Here is a 21,476-nt window from a genome sequence, read left to right as displayed (position 1 = left end):
AATATTTGAAAAGACTCTGATCTTTTACATAGCATCTGGCAAAAACATGTACTGCAGTGTATCACAGTACTGTCAGATACTTTCTCCAAGATTCATGACTGTTGTCTGATTGAGCATCTATCTATCTGCTACTCATGTCAGCTACCTAAACCTAAGCAGTCAGAATTCCAGGATCTCTGAGGGCACTGTTTGACTGCCTGTGGGGAAAAATAGAGAAATGAAATGCTACCTAAACAAATAAAATTGTAACTACATTATCATCTGCATCAGCTGTGCAGTGAAGTTATTTTATTTTATTTGTATTGACTAAAGTCATACTGCTTTTTGAAACACATAGACTAAAGATGTTCTTAGGTGTGTATTATAGTATGAAGATTTCTTGTTCTTAACTAAAGAAGCCAATTTAAAATATCAAACATGTATTGGCTGATCATCTGCTACCGCCTGGAAGGGATAAGTTGTGTAATTAGATTTTTTGACAGCTATTTCTTTCATATTGGAAGGTACAAGAACAGTGAGACTTGCTACAGCTGTGCCATCGAAACAGCTCCTACCTGCTGGTCATGGGCGCTACAAAACATTTTAAGCTGCCTGTGGTATCTGGCACCAACTAGCACACCCCATAGAAGCTCGATCAGATTATGGTCAGAGGAATTCATGAGGCCATGGCAGCACCTTGAAATCTTGATCGTGTTTCTAATGCTGTTCCCCAACTGTTCCATAACATTACCCTGCTGAAACTGGCCGCTGCCTTTGAGGAATACCATTGCCATAAAGGGGTGTACCTAGTCCACAGCGATGTTTAGGCAGGCGGTCATACTGACGTGGCAAATTAACATTCTCACGAATGCCCGGCCCCAGGGTTTCCCAGCAGAGCATTTGCCAGAGCGGCGCACTCTCTCCACCAGCTAGCATTTGTGCTTTTCTCTTTATGTAAAGTCAGCCAGCTAAACCGACATCATTGGGCAGTTGAATGTGTTTGGAGGAGAACACTACCTGCCACCTGGCAACAGATGCCAGCATTGCACTGATTAATGGGAGATGGAGGGCCATCCTATCCACCTAGATGGACTCTTTGGGACTCACAGTCATCCATGGCTTCAATGAATTCAGTGAACTAATTCATTCAATTTGATAATAGTGCCAACATTTATTCAGCTGCACCACTCAGTAACAAGATATATTTCTCCTGCAACCAGCATGACATTCTGTCACAGCAGATAGGATAACCCTTGCACATCGCTGAGCCTTGGGTGCCCAACGGTCTGTTGCAGGTGTGCCGCTCCGAAGACTATTGTCGGTTGGTGCTCACTACTGCCAACCTGGAACACCCCACCCAACGTGCCTTGCTGTTTCAGAGATTCACAGACAAAGTGGTCCTTTTTTTCTGCATTCAACATATCGACTATGAGAACTGGCTGTTCATTTGCTGCATTTTGGTGTTCAATTCATTACAAATTTAAAGACAGTAAAGTTACTTACTTTTTAAGTTAAAATAAATATAATATGCATTTCATATAAAATCAGGAGCTAGTTGTCAGCACTTGGTGTGTTAATCAGTCCCTATCTGTGAAGAAATATAGACTGTAACTAACCAATATTCAAGTAGTCAAATATTAACACATGAAAACAGAAGCAGGTTGTCAGTTGTTGGAGTGTTAATTAGCCCCTCTGGTAAATTTTACGTTACACTACATTCTTCTTTCATTGTTAAAGTGTCTTGTAGCACACATGCTGTCTTATTCATGTAGTAGCTTATGTTATCATTGCGGACAATGGGAGGATGGTGGACAGTGGGCGAAATTTGACTTCAGGGAAGTCCTTTGATGTGCGCTATAAAGAGCCTAGGGGTCATTGACTTTAGTTCTGCCCCTTGTGTCTGCCTTGCTTCTTTCAAGTAACAAAGTAATCATGGAGCAATTATAGCATTAGTGAGTAGTAAAGACTTCAAATAGATAACACTGTCAGGTATGTAAAGGCGTTACATAATCCCTCAAAAAAGAGATCAAATTGTTTCACACAAATGTGGTTTACAGATTCCGTACTCTTGTGTATCATGTTGCACTGACCAAAAATCAGCTCTGCTTAAAATTTTAAGACCAAATGTTAGTTACCTGAAGTGTTACAGCTACCACAAGAAAGATTAAGGTAATGTTGTCATGAATTCTGTGACTCAGCAATCAGAAATGCTTATTAGGTTTAATCCTGAGAAATATTCATCTAAACCCACAGATGATGTTGCTCCTGTAATACAGAAATTTGATCAAAAGCGCATTCTACCTAAATCTGAAGTACATACAAATCTGTATATTATTTTTTAGGGTATTTTTAGAGGGGATGCACGCATTCAATCTAGGCTTGCTTATGTACTTTCTCACAGTGTATGATATACTGTTATCTATAAAAATGGATCAAATATAGCTAAAAACAGACAGTGGTAGTGGTAGTAGACATACTTTGGCACATGCTTTTCAAGTGTAGCTCCAATCAGACCAGCGCCCAGGACTGTTGACACTAAGGGGAAATCAGAGTCCAGCGGTGCAGCTCTGTGAAGCCTTGGCCATGTGCTGGTGCACAGGCAGTCTCTCTGGGGAAGATTAATTAGTGTACACAAATGTGTGTGGATGTATATACACCAGCGTGTGTTCTGAGATGTTAACATATCACTCAGTTCTCTATCCTTTTCACTGCCAACCACATGGCCCTACATACACGGGGCGAACATGTAGGACCACTGATACGTAGACACACATGCACACTCGGACTTCACCACGCAGTTTCACCAATACGTCAATGTGTACCTGTGTTCTTGATAACTCACATATACACGAGAACTTAAAGTACACATATGCACACGTGTGCACACACACATTCATATGTGTGCACACATACACACACAGAGCTTATACTAGCCATACCGAATCAATCAGAAACAGGTGTCTTCATAGCTTGCATTCTTCCACAATACAAAAGTGGTTTGACCTGAGCAGTTCTTTGTAAAACATACCCTATCAAACGAGAGTCTTTGTGTAATGCTGTGTTTATAAACGTGAGCATACTTGGGTTTGTATGACATGCAGTGTGCACTTCAGACTACCACAGGCATAGCAGGACTATTGAAACCATATTTTCACTCTAGCTGTGTTTGCGTGAGAGTTAGTTTGGGTCCAAGCACTCAGTGTTACTTTTCTGTCCCGTCACTAATATTGCAGCAAAACAAAGACCCAGAAAGGATGGGAATTCTTTCAGTGCTCTCACAAGGATTTAATACGATAAATCTTTTAGCATTTTAAAAGGTTGTGTGAAGTAGGCTATGCAAACAGAAATTGTGGGTAATATCTGAATATTGGGAAAAAAATATTCAGTTTAACTTAAGCTGTTTGTCAATAGCTAAAATGTTCTGAAAATTTATGTTACAACAAACACAAGCAGCATGGTGGAAAGGTATAGTCGGACTGAGGAAGAGCAGAGTGTTTTTTGCTGCCAGTTTGCAGCTCTTATTTTGAGAGATAATAAAAAAAAAATATTTTCTAAATAAAAACATTTATAAAAATGTCTAAAATCTGTATAAAAAATATATTATTTTAGTAGTTTAGGGAAGCCAAATGTACTATCTATCTATCTATCTATCTATCTATCTATCTATCTATCTATCTATCTATCTATCTATCTATCTGTCTGTCTGTCTGTCTGTCTGTCTGTCTCCAAAATACTGATAGATGAACATAGATGGGTGGCTTTCCTTCTTTGTAGAAACCATTCATGTACACACGTCCTGACTGACCTTCGTTGTTAAGCACTTTTATTGATGAGTATTATGTAGGGTAAGCCAAATAGACACATGCACGGGAAAGATAACATACATAAAATCTGAATGCTATTAATCGGATGAAGTCATTTCAGATAACTACTTTTATGTTAGTACTTCCACTGATATAAATGCTTTCTCTTTCTCATTTCTCTCTTTTATTTTAGACAGTTTATTCCTGCTTTCTGGTGACATAAGTGGTATCCGAGGCTTAATATATCAAGTTTGAAGGGGAGTTTGTGCAAGCAGGTTTGTCCAAGTCTCTAGGACATATGGCTGATCAAGTTATTTAATCAAAGCTTTATATAATAAACGGTATATCGACGCTGTCACACAACAACCTTCACTTTCAAACATAATATGAATGTGGCAGTTGTTGTTGTTGTTACATTGTGTCAAATGTCATGATGTATGAACTAATTGAAATGCTTGAAAATGACTTAAAGATAAAAAGATAATTAAAAGTTAATGTAAATGTTTTTTTGCTGCTCCTATAAAGCTGTCATTTGGGGGATAAATGTTTTTGTGTGATGATACTTGTCCATCATTAAAATGCTCTGTATGTCTTCTAATTAAAATGATCACTAATTAGAATGTGTAGCAAATACAATGTCTTCTAATATAACGTTTAATGAACATAACATGTTATAGTTGTAGAAAATAGTATGTACTGGTTTATATTTTACCTACAGATGAATAAATGCAGTTATAGCAATATGGTTTAAAAACATTGCAGACATGTCGAGATGAAAGGTCTGTGTTGAGACTTCTTCTTGCAGTCAAGGTTTTCCTTAAGAGTAGACATTGTGGAAGTTGTGTGGCTATGGAAATGCTTTGCTTTGAACTTTTTTCTGGTGGGGTTTGAATATACAGTTCCTGATCGTTGCTGTAGGTAATCACTAGACATAAATGGAAATGCTCTGGCTCAGAAATGAGCCGTAGCACTCTGGTACAGTCCTGCTTGTTATGGAAGTCTTATGTCTGTGATCAGATAGCTACTCTGACAATATCCAGACCCCTCTCTTTCCATTGCGTTGGCTTGTGGGATTTAGTGCATTTACTTCTACTCTTAGCTTTACAGTTGCTACTGAACTTACTACAAGAGTTCATTCAGCCAGTTTATAGAAAGTTCAGAGAGGTTTTTTTTCTCCCCTAATACATCAACATACCCTCACAGCATAAATCTTACACATTACATTCTCAAGTGGCTGCATTTTGAAATAAAGAAATTATCTAATAAAGAAAAGTATACAGCAATATTGCCAGTGTGAATGAACCTTTACAGGGTTTGAAAATCTGTGAAGTAAAAGAACATTTAGAAGTTAAGAATATAAAAAAAATAAAGTCTGTCAACTTCTGTGGTCTCTGGACTTTGACCGTGCAGATCGGTAAACCCCATTGCACATCAGCATTGCATTCAAATTCAATTACTAAAAAAACACATAAGACTGACAGGAGACCAGCTAACCATGTAAGCAAAACATCAAGGTTGTCCAAAAACAATATTATTTTCCAATATTTCCAAGGATTCTTGGCTTTTTGACACTTCATTTTGTAATTTGTCATTTATCTCAATTATTCTACAGTTCACCTCAGCTATCGCACTGTGATATTACTGAGAAGAGTGTGAGAGGGAGAGAGAGAGAGAGAGAGGGAGAGAGGAGGCAGACTGATTTGGTCTATCTGGAAACACTTTGAGTCTGCTCTAAATGTGAACCAGAGTTGTGTTCCTGATGTCCTCCCTACTCCCTATATTGCCATGTCTGGCCCTCTCTGCACAGAGCCCTTAGGAGCCTGGGTGCTGTTCACAGTGTAATTACCTTACTTTAGCAACATGGAACTGATCACAGTTGGCTGCTTTTAGCACAAGTAGCTGTTCTCTTATTGTGATTACCCCTGAGAGAAAGAGACACTGCTAGAGAGGGAGTCAAATAACATGCCGCGTTCGGAAGTGTGTGGGTGTGTCCGTGTGAGAGACAATCGATGACAGTTTATTACACAACTGCAGTGTTTCTGGTTGGATTTTCACATCCGCAATGCTTCGCTATGCTGAGATAATATTGAAAATGCAAATTGCTCCCTTTTTTTTCTCAACCTATCATCATAATATCGGGGTAGTGCAGCGTCGTGTGTAACCTTATAAACATCACAATAATTTGGGCTGGTGATTGTTACCATTACTAGATGTGTGTTTGGCCCCAGTCCAGGTTCCTCAACAGTGACAGCTCTTGTGCAAGAGTCTGCTCGAGGAAAGGAGGCCCTGGATTCTCTCAGCCTCTGGCCCACATCTGGTTCTGCTTCTTTTTCTGCCCTGACAGCATGGCCCTGCTTTCCATCCACCTGCCTTTGATACGGTTTTATCTCAATCAGCTCACTGTGCTAAAGGCTGCAGAGCAGGGAGGACGCCCAGAATCCTACTCAGACACAGCAAGGTGGGCTTCTCTACGGGGTCTGATGCCTACTAGAAAGAGAAAAATATCTAATTAAGATTTTTTGGCCCAGGCCAGCTTCCTTCATAAAACCTTTAAAATATATATATAAATATTTGCATGCTTTGATGCTTTAGAGGCTTTGTGGCTTAATTTGCAATGTGAAAAAAAGCATCCATAAAATGCTTGCCATTGGTTCATTGGTTTCTTGTTTCAATTAAACAAGTTCTTGTCCTCATTAAAATTTTTAGAGGTTTGTACCCAATTAAGTGATGCATTAGACCATTTAAAGACTTCAGCCATTTAAAATGCTTTGAACGAAAGTGTCACGTTATGCTTTGAATTAGGCCTTCCTGTTAAGTTATGAAATAGTCACCCATTATTATTGGTGTGGCAAGTGTGTTTTAAGTTGTCTTGAAAGCTTTAAAGTGTACTACCCAATAAAAGCAGGAATTTAGTAGTCATGTTAATGTGCACATCTGGAGAGGGAATTTATTTGGGTTAAATGTGACTCTATGTTAAAGATTCCTCTGTTAGCTGGAGATACACTTGTCTAGCACTAATCTGTTTTTTTTTTGGTGTATATGTGTGTGTGATCTGCACTGTCCCTCTGTGGGTTACACATAAAATGCAGAGGTTCTGGTCAGACTCAAGGTTTTTCCATTTTACAATCACATTAAGGCTATAAAAGCAGGGTCCATGTGATTTTTAGATTTCAGATGTCATAGCAATTTTGTGTTACAGGCTGAGGGCGGTTTGACCACATTTCTGTACCTTTTTCAGCATCTCTTGAGCATTTCAGGCGTTTGCTTCATCCTTGATCAGAGACATATTGACCGTGAGCTTAATGGAATTATGTGCAAAACTGCCCATGAGTAAATACAGCGACCTTGAAATTCAACTCCACTGGTACATCACACACAGGTTGAGCTTCTCTTAAATCCCTCTGGGCCATGTGAGACGTCTCAGCTGCTTCTTTTTAAACACAGGAAATGAAGTCAAAGGGCACTGAAATATTTGTGTTTATTGTCACTGCTCTTAACCGATAGAATTTCAAAACATAGCCAATGACCATACCAAGGATGAGGCCCGATTATTATAACCCATCCCAAGGTTTTCCCACTAAAATGCTTTTCTGCACTGCCACTACACTGTTTGCTTTGTGCACCGCTGGATAGTTTACCACATGTGCTTTCACATGCATGCAGCCCTGCTGCCTGTAAGACCATACTCTGTTGGATCACTAAGCATGTTTGATTGTGAGGATTCAGAGAATTGATGGAGGTGGTATTTTATTACTCATTTCAGAAGAAAATGGAAGTGCCAAAGTTACAACTGTGTCTCGCTTTTTCCCAGCCAGGTCTTTAGACAAACTGTACAATTTTGCTGACTGCGCTGGACTGCACCTGATCTTTGGGCTCAATGCCCTACACCGAAATCCTGACAACTCATGGAATGCCTCCAGTGCCCTGAGTCTGCTGAAGTACAGTGCTGGCAAGAAGTATAATATATCCTGGGAGCTGGGAAATGGTAAGTCTGTTAATAATACCTACTAGACCACACTGAGATTGTGTGTGTGTGTGTGTGTGTGTGTGTGTGTGTGTGTGCGTAGCAAGAAATTGACATCATTTCCCTTGTTAGAATAGAACACGAAACTCAACAGCAACAACAACAGTAATAATAACCTAAGTTACGTTAGTGTGCTTTGCAGTACACTGTATACCAATACCTTTTCTTTTGGTTTAAAGCTCTGTTGCACTGAAGCATTGTCAAAAACAGCATGCCTAAATCCTCACACACTTGGCTCAAAAAACACTGAATTGTTAAGAAGTGTCAAATAGACTCTCACATGTGGTTTCTGGCACTGTATGATATTTACAAAAATTGACAAAACTATGTTGCATTGCTAAAACCAGTGCAAGTGGGCATCTTGAAGCATGACGTCTGTCTGTATTTTTCTCTGTTTGATAGATAACAGTATGTTCAGATAGATGTGATTTTGTAAATGTGATTTTTGGCCAAACCATCACTTTAAGTGAACTGAACAGACATTCTCTCACTGCTCTACAATGCTTGTGAGCTCTGGAAATCATTACTGAAGTTCGAGTGGACTGATTCTTCCAGTTGTGTGAAATGTATCAATGGTGGCTGAAACATTGTATGTATTTGAGGCTTATTTACTGAAGCAGTGCATCTTCCCTCTTCCATCTCACTTCTTTACTAAAGCTGTTTTGTTACTTACCTAAATACATATTACTCTATTTATTTTAAAGGTCATGCACAGTGGCCTTGTGAAGGCATTGTGGTCGGTCTTCAGTTTTGTGCCACTATGATGCTTCGTACATGATGAACATGTGCTGGTTATGTAGGTTATTTCAATAAACAATAAATTAGAAAAATACAAGTGACTTTTTACAGAGACAAATCTGTTATGGATCAGTTTTCTTTAAATGGTTCCATGAATAAGAAGTGTTTCCTAGCAAAGGATCAATCCAAAGATTTATTGTTAGGTGTTTGATCATGAAATAGGCCAGGCTAGCTTTATATAGTGGAACAGTATTACTGTACAGAACTAATGTAATGGCATGTGGACAAGAGGTCATTTTTAATATAATACAATTGCATAGTGGCAGTGAATGTTTGTCAAGAGAATAAAATAAAAAATGTTGAAATGTCTGATCTTTGAATTTTGGCCACACTCTGACCTGACTCTGGCCCAGCACTGTGTCAACACTAATTCTTACAGTTTAGTTTGAAGCTAAGCCTTATTCCCACATCGTCTCTTGACTAGGATTACTCAATTTTCTGTCCATAATATAATAATCCAAAGGCTTTTGTATGCAGTTTTTGATGCCAACATTTTACTGGTTTTCACTGAAGAAATCATTTTTTTATTATTAACATTTACAGTAAGACTTTTTAAAAGTATTAGTACAACATAACTATCTTTGTACCCCATTCAGTATACAGTCACCATCATATAGGCTACAGTAATGCCCAGTATAATTGTAATACTATACAGTGTAATATTTAATCAGCAAATAGCAGCAACAAATAGTAAACAGTGTAACCTTCAGCATCTTAATATGAAGGTCAGAATTACACTATTAATATACTATTGTTACACCAAATTCCCAAATGTTTGTGGACACCCCTTCTAATGAATGCATTCAGCTAATTTATTTTGCACCCATTGCTGACACAGATGTGCGAATGTACACATACACAGTTTGTCTATCCTCTGTAGAGAAGTATTGCCAATAGAATACGACTCTCTAGAGCAGATAAACATGGACCTATTGGCACCATGCCTAATGCCAGGTTTGGGCATTGAGCTGTGAAGCAGTGGAACTGCGTTCTCTGGAATGATGGATGCTCCAATAATTTTGGGATGAGTTAGGGAGTTGGGGATGAGGTGGAGTGGTGATCATCCGAAGCCTTCCAAGTAGAGACAGTTACTCCAACAAAAGCAAGATAAGCTCTTTTTTTTAAGACCCTTGATTTTAGAAGAAACTATGAATGAGCAGCTGTCCCAATACATAGAGTTTGTCCCCTGTTTTGTTTTAATGAGAGCATACCCTTTAGCTGACATGCATCCCTAGTTCATGCAAAAGTCTCTGATGAGTAGATCAAATCCACCTGAGAGCCGTCTAAACACAAGCTTCAATATGAAGAGATAAGCCTAAAAAAACTGACCTTTTTTGTGTAGTGAGCAAGAAATAGTGCAGGATGTTAAACCAGTCTTCATTTTCTTACTTTATAGCCTTTCTTTGTTTTAAATCATTTCCAGGTTAAAATAAAATAAAAAAAAATCCAGATATTCTGATCTAAGACTTTTGGACCTCAGTGTATCTAGCCATGTGTTTTGTGTTTTGTGAGATGTCACAAGCCCGTCTGAGTCCAGTACTACATTTGATGAGCTTATCACTGGTCCACTACACTTTAAAAAATATGAATAATAAAGCTGCTACAAAGGCTTCTTTGAACGATGCCACTTTTTTGTAAAAGAAAAAAAAGATGTGTTTGCATTAGTAAACAATATATACATCAGATCAAGATATTTTAAACCTTTGTATATGTGTTTATGTGAGGTAAGTACCTAACACACTGATTTATCAGTCTACTCATGCTTTAGTTTTAATACTGTCGGCTATGTACATCGTTAACACAGATAAGTTGATTGTGTTTAAGGAGTTTGAGGCAAGTGATTTCCTTAATCAGTTGGTTTCAATAAAAACAACATAAATGCCAAATGGAGTCACAGTAAAGATCAAATATTATGAGATACGTTTACTTAACCCAAACAAGTTTACTCTTTTTAACAAATAAAGTTTGTAAAGAGGTTTGTTGAGCAAATGAAGTACTTTATAGTTGTCTGTACTTAATGTGCTAAACATTGTTCATTTATATGAATATATCAGAACGACTCAAAGTCTTTAAACTTGAGTTAACTCAATAAAAAAAACAAAGTCCCATTTTTAAGAGCCAGTCACTGTACAGTTGTCAGTGACTGCAGTCTAAACACAGTTAAATGAGTTAAATGATAAAAGATTAATAAATTGAATTGAAAATGAATTAATAAAATCACAGATGTTTAGCTAACTCAAAACAGGTAAGTAATGTGTGGGAAATATCCAGTTTTGCGAACAATTAAATGCAAACTAATTGTGGATTTTCAAATACTGTACTGAAAGTAAAACTTCAATTTCATTTAAAATTATAGAGGGTTATATATATTTAGATATATATCTAGTATTCTGTTTTTCCCTTGAGTTGCTTCATGAATAAGCTCTGGTATATGAATAAGATGCTTAATTTTTTGTAGAACAACATATTTACAGAAAGTAGTCTGTTGACTGTGCCTTTATACATAAATATAAATATAACAGTTTAAAAGTCACACATTCTTTACATTTATGACTGTAAAATGTTTCCTATTAATTCAGTTAATTAAGTTGTGTTTGTTTTTTTCTTGTAGAGCCCAACAGTTACCGCAGCATGGTAGCCCGATCAGTCAACAGCACTCGACTGGCTCAAGACCACATTTTGTTGAAGACACTACTGCAGTCTGTGCGCTATTACAGTCGAGCCAATCTCTATGGACCCAACATTGGTCGCCCTCGCAAAAATGCTATCCTGCTACTGGACGGGTGAGTGGCTGTAGCAGGTTAGTGAGTTACCCTATAGACCATTATTTGTTTTAACAGTGATATGCATTACATTATCACTTGCCTGTGATGCAGTTATAATGCTTTAGTGACTGCATATTAGTCGCTGGTCTGATATAGCTGTTATAGCTGTGTAGCTGTACAGATGTTAAGTTCTTACATCTATTAACAGTGCACACTGCAAGCTTGGTCAAGGCCATATTGAATCTTTCCCCACTCACCTTGGCCATATGGCATTCTTCTAATAGCCGTTTGTGCAGATGGTTGTCATATCTTCTTTAAAAAGAGCATAACTAGTTTTGTTGGTTTATCAGAGTGAAATCTTAATTTACTGTAAATTTCACTTTGGATGCACATGAAGAATAGAAAAATACATTAGATCTGAATGCCACCTTTTTATGTAGCAGTATACACCCAGCTGAGTATCTGCCATAACAATGAAATCACTGACAGGTATAGTCAGTGTATATAGTATAGTGTATATACCACTAATTATGTTATCATAGTACAACAAAGGTGATGTGTTGGACACAGGAAAAATAGGCAACATTGACAAGAAGCAAAGTGTGATGGCTGGATGACTTAGTCAGAGCCAAAGGTCTTGTGGAGTGTTCCCAGGACACACCGGTCAGTTCCCACCAAAAGTAGTCCAAGGAAGGATAACTGGTGAACGTTTGGTGGCGAGCAAAAGCCAGTTCAACTAGTCTGATCCCACAGAAGAGCACAAATTGCTGAAATAGGTGAAAAGATAAAAAAGCACTGAGTAGCTTTCATAGAAAGGTGGCCGAAAATACACTTCACAGCCACAGACTGGTCAGAGTGCCTGTGCTGACCCGTGTCCAATACTGAAAGCACCTACAATGGGCATATGAACATCAGAACTAGACCATGAAGCAATGATAGAAGGTGGTCTGGTCTGTGTTTGCGTTACTTACCTGGGGAAGAGATGGCACCAGGCAGCACTATGGAAAGAAGGCAAGTCGGTGGATTCAGTGTTCTGCTTGGAACTCTTGGGTCCAGGCTTTTATATGGATGTTACTTTGCCATGAACCACCTACCTAAACAAAGTTGCAAACCAGGTACACCTCTTTTTGGCAACAATACTTACTAATGACAGTAGCCTTAAATTGTTCAGAAATGGTTCGAGGGTCATGACAAAGAGTTCTGTGTGTTGACTTGGCCTCCAAATTCCTCAGATCTCAGTCCTATCGTTCATCTGTGGGATGTGCTGGGCAAACAAGTTCAATCCATGGAGGCCCCACCTTAAAACCTACAGGACTTAAAGGATCTGCTGCTAACTTGTTGGTGCCAGATACCACAGGACACCTTCAGAGGTCTCGAGTCCATTCCTCGACGGGTGAGAGCTGTTTTAGTGCCACAAAGGGAAACTACACAATATCAAACAGGTGGTTTTAATGTCAGTGTGGCTGATCGCGGTATGAGCCTCAATAGCGTCTATTTAGTTCAGTTTTCAAAACTTCAGAGACCTCAGTTTAAACTTGGTACCCGCAAATAAGATCATGGCAGGTTGTGGTGGAAGGATTTGGTGCATTTCAGGTCAGAGAGTCAACCGAATTTGAACTTGATAAACAGCACACTAGTACTGTACAAAGGTCCTGCAGTGAGTGTAAGTGAAGGCCCACATGTCTTTCCTCCTGAACCTGAACCTGAGACACTGGGAATTACGTGAACAGTCTGTTTACTTGAAGAAACATTTTACTGGGTCGGTCATGGAATTTTTAGACACCCAGCATGTGTCTGTCTAGGAAAAGTGTATTTCATGCCTGCCTCTGCCTGTTCAAAGCAAGGCACCATGTGACATTTCTGCTTTGCTAAGGGTCCTTTAGGCTTGTGCCTGGTATAGCTGTTTGGGTCCTGTTTGGATTGTTCTGAATAAAAGATTTATAAAGGTTGGACTCTGTTTCACTCTCACACAGCGGGTATTTGAGAAAGCTATTTTGTGTGTTTCTTGACCCTGGATTGTTGGAAAGATCTTCCTTTCCTAACAGCGGGAGCTCACATGTGCAAAATGATGTCCTGGAAGATGCATCCCACAGATACATTGCTGGTAAAAAAAGAGGAGAGTAGTTTTTGAGCAGAACAGTAAAAACAGAAGGCTTACTTACTAGTCATTAACTACAGTATTGAATGGTTTTCTGATTTGAACCTCATTCATCATACTACTGACTGATTCACAATAAGCTTAATATCGCCAATCCATTCACTTATCCATCCATTATCAGCTACTTTGCTGATAACCTCTTATCTCCAAATACATTTTCATATTAAGATATTCTTATTCTAAGTCTTTCTGCTGGATTAATATCATTAATAGCATAATAATAAAAAAGGGGTACTTCTGTGTGGCTGCCGACCACACCTTCTACTATGCTGGCTGCCATAATACAGTAAAATGTGTGTTCCACATGAGAGACAGTGTTGTTGTGTTGTAAGCTTTGTCTCATTATTGGTCATCATCCTTCCCATGTTTGCCTGTTCTAGAGCTTATTAAGCACCACATTTTCCAAGTCAGAGGTCAGGGGCTATACTAAGCTACTTAGTGCTAAAGGGTGACAGTAAGTTCTCTCATTGATATATCTAAACACTGCTACATAACAGCTCGGTTTAAAGCGAGTTTGGGTGGATTTTACATTAGTTAGAAGTGCTGTCTGTTGAGAGGTTTTCCCTTTCTGCTTTGAAGCTTATATTTCTTTATCATCATGTCATGCATGTGCCATAGCGCCATAGTTCATTCCATTGTAATCCTGTGTATCGCTGTCTGTCTGTTTTTGCGGAGGACACAGCAAGCTATGTTTACGTTGCTCCCAGTGGGCTGTTATTACTGGGGCTTATTGCACCAATGAAATTCTCTGTCAGCTAAATAAAGTGTCACTCGATTTATGATGTGACTGAGCAATGCTCCACCTGCATCATCCTTGCTCTCCAAAGCACAAAACTCCTAGCCCCCCCCCCCCTTCTCCCGACTCTTAATTAATTTACATAATGGTGTCTTCCACACCAAGTGCAGTTTATAGAAGAAATCCAAAACATCCCCTATTTATTTACCACAAAACACTGATCTTGATTTGCTTGTATTTCTTTAAAATATCCTTAAGCCACTGTAGATTCAGCCAAACCAAACCTGTAAAAATTAGAAACTTTCAGCCAACCAGTTGACCTCTGCTTTTTGGGTAGTATGGCCATGCGAATAAGGAACTTATTACAACACCAACTGTGCTGCCTTTGATGTGCTCAGTTTTTTATGGACACACTGTTTTCATTCTGTTCTCATTTTAAAGTTGTGAGATGAGATTACCTAAGATATTTCATGGCATACACCAAAAAGTCGTCCAAAATTGGGAATAGCTTGTCGTAAATAAGTCAGTGGTGTTATTTTATATTGCTAAGACGAACTGAGAAATCTGCATTTAAAATGGAACAATTCTTTTTAGGATTTATCAGAAGTTATCAACTGTATTTTGGTGATTTTATAGATATTCTAAAGTTGAAACAATTAAAAGCTTATTCTAACTGGTTATTATAACTTCATTCTTGATGTTATAGAAATCTGTGTATGTAATTTTAGAATCATGTACATTTATTTTTCCCCAGTTTCTTCTACTACTTATTTGAAAGGAGAATATTAGAATGGTTTTAAGCATTCGTCTTCAAGCACTTGGGATTTGTTTTATTGAAAATATTGCTTCCAGACTTCAGAATGCTGATTCCAATTTTTGTTGAAGGGTAGTGTAAATACCTCAGCATCTGATGTGACTGTATTTTCTGAGTTGTTTGTGTTTTTGTGCAGCTGACCACAACTTTGAAATGTGGGATAATGAGGCCAGTCGGAGACAGTGAGTGGCTGCTAATTGGTTATGGTACAGACATGACCGAGCCTTGCATAAATATGTCATTGCCTAACCAAAGCTCCCTCGCACAAGCAATCAGCGGTTGACAGCAGCCCCTGTCTGCACCTTCTATGCACACTCTCAGTCCATTAGGAATGCTGAAAATAAGTAAGGAGAAAAACATGCACCTCCGTAGTAGAACCGAACATTCTCATAAGTTCACCATGATGTTCAGACCATGCACTAAAATGACCGAACATTTAAAGACTCTCATGGGAAAAGCTTGGACAGATCATGGGTCTTAACTTTATCTGATCTTTAGAGGCGTGCCAGATTCCTGGCATCCAAGCCTCTTCATGGTGCGCTTGCTTATTCTGTACCTCACTGCACTCCCTCCATGTAGTTTGTCTGCCTCGGTTGTTAAGAGCTATGGTGGAACTTTGGCCGACTCGGATGAAAATTTGACTGATAACCACAAGTGCCTTGTCAACGGTCTTCCTCAGAAAGAGACGCCACCCCTTGCTGCTACCAGTCTGCGTTCAGATGGAAATGATAAATTGAGTCAGAGCTCTGCAGACAGAGAGGTCTGCTGTGCTGGGAGGTGGTGGGGGTGGGGATGGGGATGGGGCTGGAATAGAGTTTTAGGGAGAAATACAGTACTATGGGAGCAGTTTTACTGCACAGATCACACTTGCGCTTTTCCTCCACCAGAATGTCTGTTTAGAAAGTGAGGCCTTCTCAGAGTAAGCCTTTCTCCCTAAAAAGGATCGCCCAGTTCTCTGTTAGGCTGTCATCTCCTGTCCGTCCACAGCCGGTTTACACATAGCCTGAAAGATCAGTCCCCACCAGCCATATAAACATGCTCTCCATGCGAGTGCTTGGTTTGTGTCTTAGTTGGCCTTGATGTCGGCTGCCTACGCCAGCGTTCTTTGCAGAAAGGGTCATTTACAATTGCAGGGCAGGCTGAAATTGCAGCTGTAAATAATCTGCACTTCCATTGCCATATCCCCACCCACCAATTGAAGCTTTCTCCTTATTTTCCCTCACAGGTTCATGAAGAATGGTGGTTCTGTTGTTGATGCAGTTACGTGGCAACAGTAGGTATTCAACCCTTTTAATATTTCTACTTATTTTAGTCTAGTTGACTTCATGACATCTTAGGTAGCATACATTTAATTCAATGATAAGCCTCATCTAAAAATGGACAGAACACAGAAGTCTTAGCTGTGCTAATGACAAAAGTAAATTTCAATTCAACTCAAATCGCTTTTCACAATGAATGTTGTCACAAAGCAGCTTTACAGAGATCCAGGACTGAACCTCTTTTGAGCAAGCTAGTGGCAAGGAAAAACTCTCTCAGATCGGGACCAAGAAACCTTGATAGGAACCAAGACTCAAAAGGGGACCCCCACCCCAAAACAAAAAACAAGCAAAAAAAAAACAGTGAATAATTTCCAGGCATAAGTAAAACAGTATATCTTATATTAATTATGCTGTCTCCTGAAACCAAAGTGTCACTCACTCTGTGTTTCACACTCTGCAATCCCCAAACTGCAGAACTAGCCTTGGCCACTTTTCTCTGTATACCTCAGCCTATAATTGTTGACACCTGTTGCGTGAGAGATTGTGCTAGAAGGTAAAATGCACACTCCCTCCAAAAACATGCACACCTAATTTGAGCCTTTTGTCCTAATCTCATTTAGCACAATTACTTTGAAGTGATGTAAAATGATGGACCCTTGTCTGCAGCTGGTTCTGATACTAGCCAAGCTGGTTAAAGCCAAACATTCCTTTTCTGTGCACTGAAACACCAGTTTCCATCTGTCTTATTTGTTTAGGAAATACAGTGTAATACAATGCAGTGGTGACCCATTGCTACCATTTTCTAGGTTTAGCCATAATCTGAATTTGGTCTTTTGTAATTGACATTGTATTTCATAATCTTCACCTTTTTACTGCTTAAATAAAAAGTATTACATTATAAACATATTCAAGTCTAAAAATCCTCTTTGGCTGCTTGAGGTATTCTATTTAAAAAGGACTGGTTCAGTTGTCGGAATTAATGGCACGTACTTTTTGCTATTATTTGTATTTGATTTCGTCAAGAACTTTTCACCTGTGGGTGTTTGTATAAGTTAAAAGGGAGAATTACTTTCGGTTAGAGACAGTGACTCAAGCTGAAGCTCCTCATTGTGAAGTGAGGAAAAAGTGTTTGATTGGTTGTCAGGTTATTATCATTATCAGCAAGGCGTCCTCTCTTTAGAAAGAGCAACGTTCTCAGTGGTGTGACAGAATATGGCTCTTTAGTTTATATTGAAGAGCTTCCTGTGGTATTTTTTCCTGTGGTGGTTTGAACACAACACTCCCTAGTGGTTGAGATTGTCTTGGCTGTGTGTGGAATGCAGTGTTTTGAATGGAATTTGTCTGGAAGCATGTTTTTGGTCAATTTGTCTTTGGACAGCTGGCTGTATTTCTGAGCTGCTGGTTGGCTGGTCAGGTGTCAGCTGGAGGTGAGTCTACAAGCTTGTCTGAAGACGAGACTCTGCTGTGCATTCTCTAACTACAGCCCTGTACCTCAAGGAAAGTGAAAAGATCACTGCGGGCTGCCGGAGACACATAGAGGGCAGTAAGTTGCAGGTCATGGAAAGTTTTTCATTTTTTCACAGCATGAGGAATCACAGGTGCTGCTCACTCAAGAGTGTGCTTCTTGTGAGTGCTGGTCAAGTCTCATGCCGCCAATTGAGTCCCTCGATAAAGCTTTATTTAGAAAAACAACCATTGCTAACCGTGGATTGCGCAGTATGGATAAATCCCTTACATGTACTACGATCCATATACAGATTCCCAGAACAAGGTGTTCTCTACCACTGTGGTCGGATGTTTACATACACTGTTCATAAACACAAATGTCATGGCAATATTGAGCTCATGGTGTGTTTTTTTTAACTGTTGTTTTGTCTGGGGCAGAATAAGTGTACTGCATGCAACTTTCATAGAAACAACAATCATGTGCTTTATGGGTTTTTGGGAGTTTTCTGAACTTAACAAAGGGTCATAATTATAGGTAAAAATGCAGACAGCACCACCTAGTTTTTGGTTAAGTGTTCTTTAGCAAGTTGCACCTTGACCACATGCTTTGGACAGCCTTCAGCAAGATATTGGCAGAATTCTGGTTGGATATTTTACCACTCTTGTTGGCTGAATTGATCAACTTGTTGGTTTTTAAAAGGGGTGAGGTCAGGACATTGGGAAGGCCATTCCAAAATAGTAATATTACCCTGCTTTATCCATTCCACAAGCACATTTGGGTCACATGGGGTCATTGGTCTGAAAGTACACCTCATTTTGTTATATTAAAGCATTCTGAGGTAGTACTCCTTTTACATTATTCCATCAACATTGTGCAATGAACCAGTTCCACTGGCAGCAAAACAGCCCCAGAGAAGTTTGTAATAACACTGTTGGCCTGCCGGCAGACCACAGGCTTTTTAAGGGGTTTAAGGTGCTAATTTTGGAGCAGGGTCTTCTTGCTTGGATGGCAGCCTCTTAGTTCATGGCGATGTAGCAGGCCTATGCTATGGTGGTCTTGGGTTGATCCTGGCAACACAAATTTCCTCTCAGTTGAGGGTGACAGTTTTGGGTCACATATAATTGTTTTAACCCATCATCTTGACATTTGCAGTTGTTTGGAACGAACTCAAAGAGACATGTCTGACGTGGGTAAATCCATTAGCATCTATCCCAGATCTACATAGAGCTCCTTGGACTGTGTGTTCGTCAGTCCAACAAATGCTGTCAAATGAACCCTTTATTATGTGGCCACAGAGAAGCTACCAGTTGTAGTCAGTCATGATTACTAGCAGAAAGTTAAGAACCCTAGTAAAAATGCACTTAATTGTATTTAAAACATACTAATTTAAAATATGTTAAAATACATTAATATTATGCTTTCATCAAATGCTTGCAAGTAAGCATTGATCATACTTATATATTATTTTTTATCTATCAAAAAATATCAAAATATGATAGTATACATTCCTTATAAGTACTCTACTATTACGTATTACTGGATTCATTTAATTTAATTTAACATACTTCTAAATACTTGTTGAAATAGACCTTTGGACATTTTTGCAAGTTTGAAGTCTGCTGTATTTAGAACTGGATATCACATATCATTAAACTGCTTTGAGTTAAGGGAACATTTGTGAGGATTTTACAGAACTAATAATAATTACATTTATTTGATTGCCATTGGCAAATGGACAGTAATTGACCCATACACACTTACAAATAGCACATACACAAAAATAAACTGCACTGATGGATTTCTTGATCATTTCTGACTTTATGTTTCTTAACATAATATCTCAACATGTTTCTTAACAGTAGTGCTGGTCCAGTAATAAACACTGGGTTTGTGTGGGATACAACCTATTTAAGTAAAACGTACAACTTTCCCTTTGGCTCCTAGCACCACCTATTTGCATACTTGACGTGTGTTTCCCCTTTCATTCACCATTAATGTGTAGGCACCCCCCTTTGGCTATCTTCGCCTATGTGTTCACTTGTAATCTATATAGTGTTGTGGCTGCCTGACCTTTATATTGCTGTAAGACTACAAGAGCAAGTTACCACTTTCCCTGCTGCGGAGTTTGGCTTCATGTAGGCTAAATGCTACAGTGTCCATTCCTTGTAATCCTTAGTATGAGGCCAATCATTTACATAAACTGATCCCTAAACTTCCAGTGAGAACATAATTCAGGACTGGAGACTGGATTGACTGTCATAATGAAATATGTATTTAATGTACATTTCAGTCCAGTTCTAATATACTAATTGTATATTAGTGTTTTAGTTAGTGTTTTAATTTCACTCTAAATTCATGTTATATATGGATTTAAATACATAGTCCAGTACAGAGTCCATCCATAGCACTCTTAAGTGCTCCTGGTCTTCTTTTACCAGGGGACACCTTGGCATTTTGGAATGGTAGAATTTTGACCCTGTGTGATTTTTAGAAAATCCCCCCAAAATTAAGAACTGTTTATAGATGTGTGTTGTTCTTACCTAAGATAAATGTATGTAAACTTCCAACCACAACTGTGTATTACTGCAAGCTCCCTATCTTGCGAGTTTAGTGTTTTCTATGCCTTTTAATTAGATCTACTGAAGTGTTTTTCATTAACAGGTTCGGTAATTAGAGGCCACAAGTGCTATATCAAGTGTTTAGAATGCTTAAAGCCATTAAAAGTTATAAGGGCAAATGTGGGATTGCATTCTCTCCCAATTAAGCTGCCCCCTGTGTCTACAGAGAGACAGTGGGTTTGGAGAGCTTTTCCAATCTCAGATCCCATGTCTGAAAACACGCTAACTGCCCAGTGTGGACTCATTAATCCAGAGGTCAACCCTAATTAAAAGAAACGGAAGGAAAAAGCAGTGTCAGTTAAAGGAATTAAAAAAACACACCACCCACACCGGCAAATTCAAACCATATGTGCTCACACATTCACCTTTGTAATTATACAGTCGGGGCACATTGAACTCCACCTTTCTTCGACCTTTGCAGTAGATCCTATCTAAATTCTATTCTTTTTCCCATCCTGAGGCTTTTTGTGCCGTCTTAAGTAATTCTCCAGCTCATTTTAACAGCGTCACACTTCAAATTCTAACCAAAGTGGCACATTGCTTTTACCTGAGTTATAAATAATAGTACAGTCTGCTCAGATTTATGAGCATACTATATATGGTGCACTAAAGAAGTATCATCCATCCTTTTGTTCTGCCGTGCATTGTATCAAAGTATTTCCCTTGTGTCTACACGCAGATTGTGTGCTGTTTTGCAGCGTACCATAAAACAGATGTATGCGTAGCATTTCTGTCTTTCTTAATTCTTTTTCTCCCTTTCCTTTTCGCCTTCCTTTATAAAGATGTATGTTCCAAACAAAGCCACCATGGCTTGTGGAAAGACCACTAATGTACAGCACACTCTGAACCTAGAATACCACTAATGGAGACACACAAGCTAAAAATAATGAGGTGGAGGGGGTGAGGGGTTGTTCAATCCCAGGATAATGAAGATTTGTTGCCTCTACAGTTGTACGGCACTAGTCCCAGCGAGGCTGTAAATTGTGAGGGTCAGTGTCCCCAGAGGCCCACCAGTCCTTCATCTCTGTAAGACTTTCAGATGATTTGCTCAAAACCGGAGGAGTTCACGGAGGCC

General features: G+C 39.0%; 1 protein-coding gene across 1 annotated transcript in view; it reads left to right on the top strand.

Moving 5' to 3' along the window:
• The window catches only part of hpse2 (heparanase 2), a 51,995-nt gene that overhangs the window by 13,288 nt on the left and 17,231 nt on the right, over positions 1-21,476 (top strand). The window contains exons 4-6 of the mRNA XM_072677983.1: positions 7,594-7,767; positions 11,216-11,387; positions 16,303-16,350. Of these exons, the coding sequence (XP_072534084.1) occupies positions 7,594-7,767; positions 11,216-11,387; positions 16,303-16,350 (394 nt within the window). The remainder of the gene's footprint in view (positions 1-7,593; positions 7,768-11,215; positions 11,388-16,302; positions 16,351-21,476) is intronic.

Source organism: Salminus brasiliensis, chromosome 4, assembly GCF_030463535.1.
Source record: "Salminus brasiliensis chromosome 4, fSalBra1.hap2, whole genome shotgun sequence".
Lineage (NCBI taxonomy): Eukaryota > Metazoa > Chordata > Actinopteri > Characiformes > Bryconidae > Salminus > Salminus brasiliensis.
This window is presented reverse-complemented; position numbering and strand designations above follow the sequence as displayed.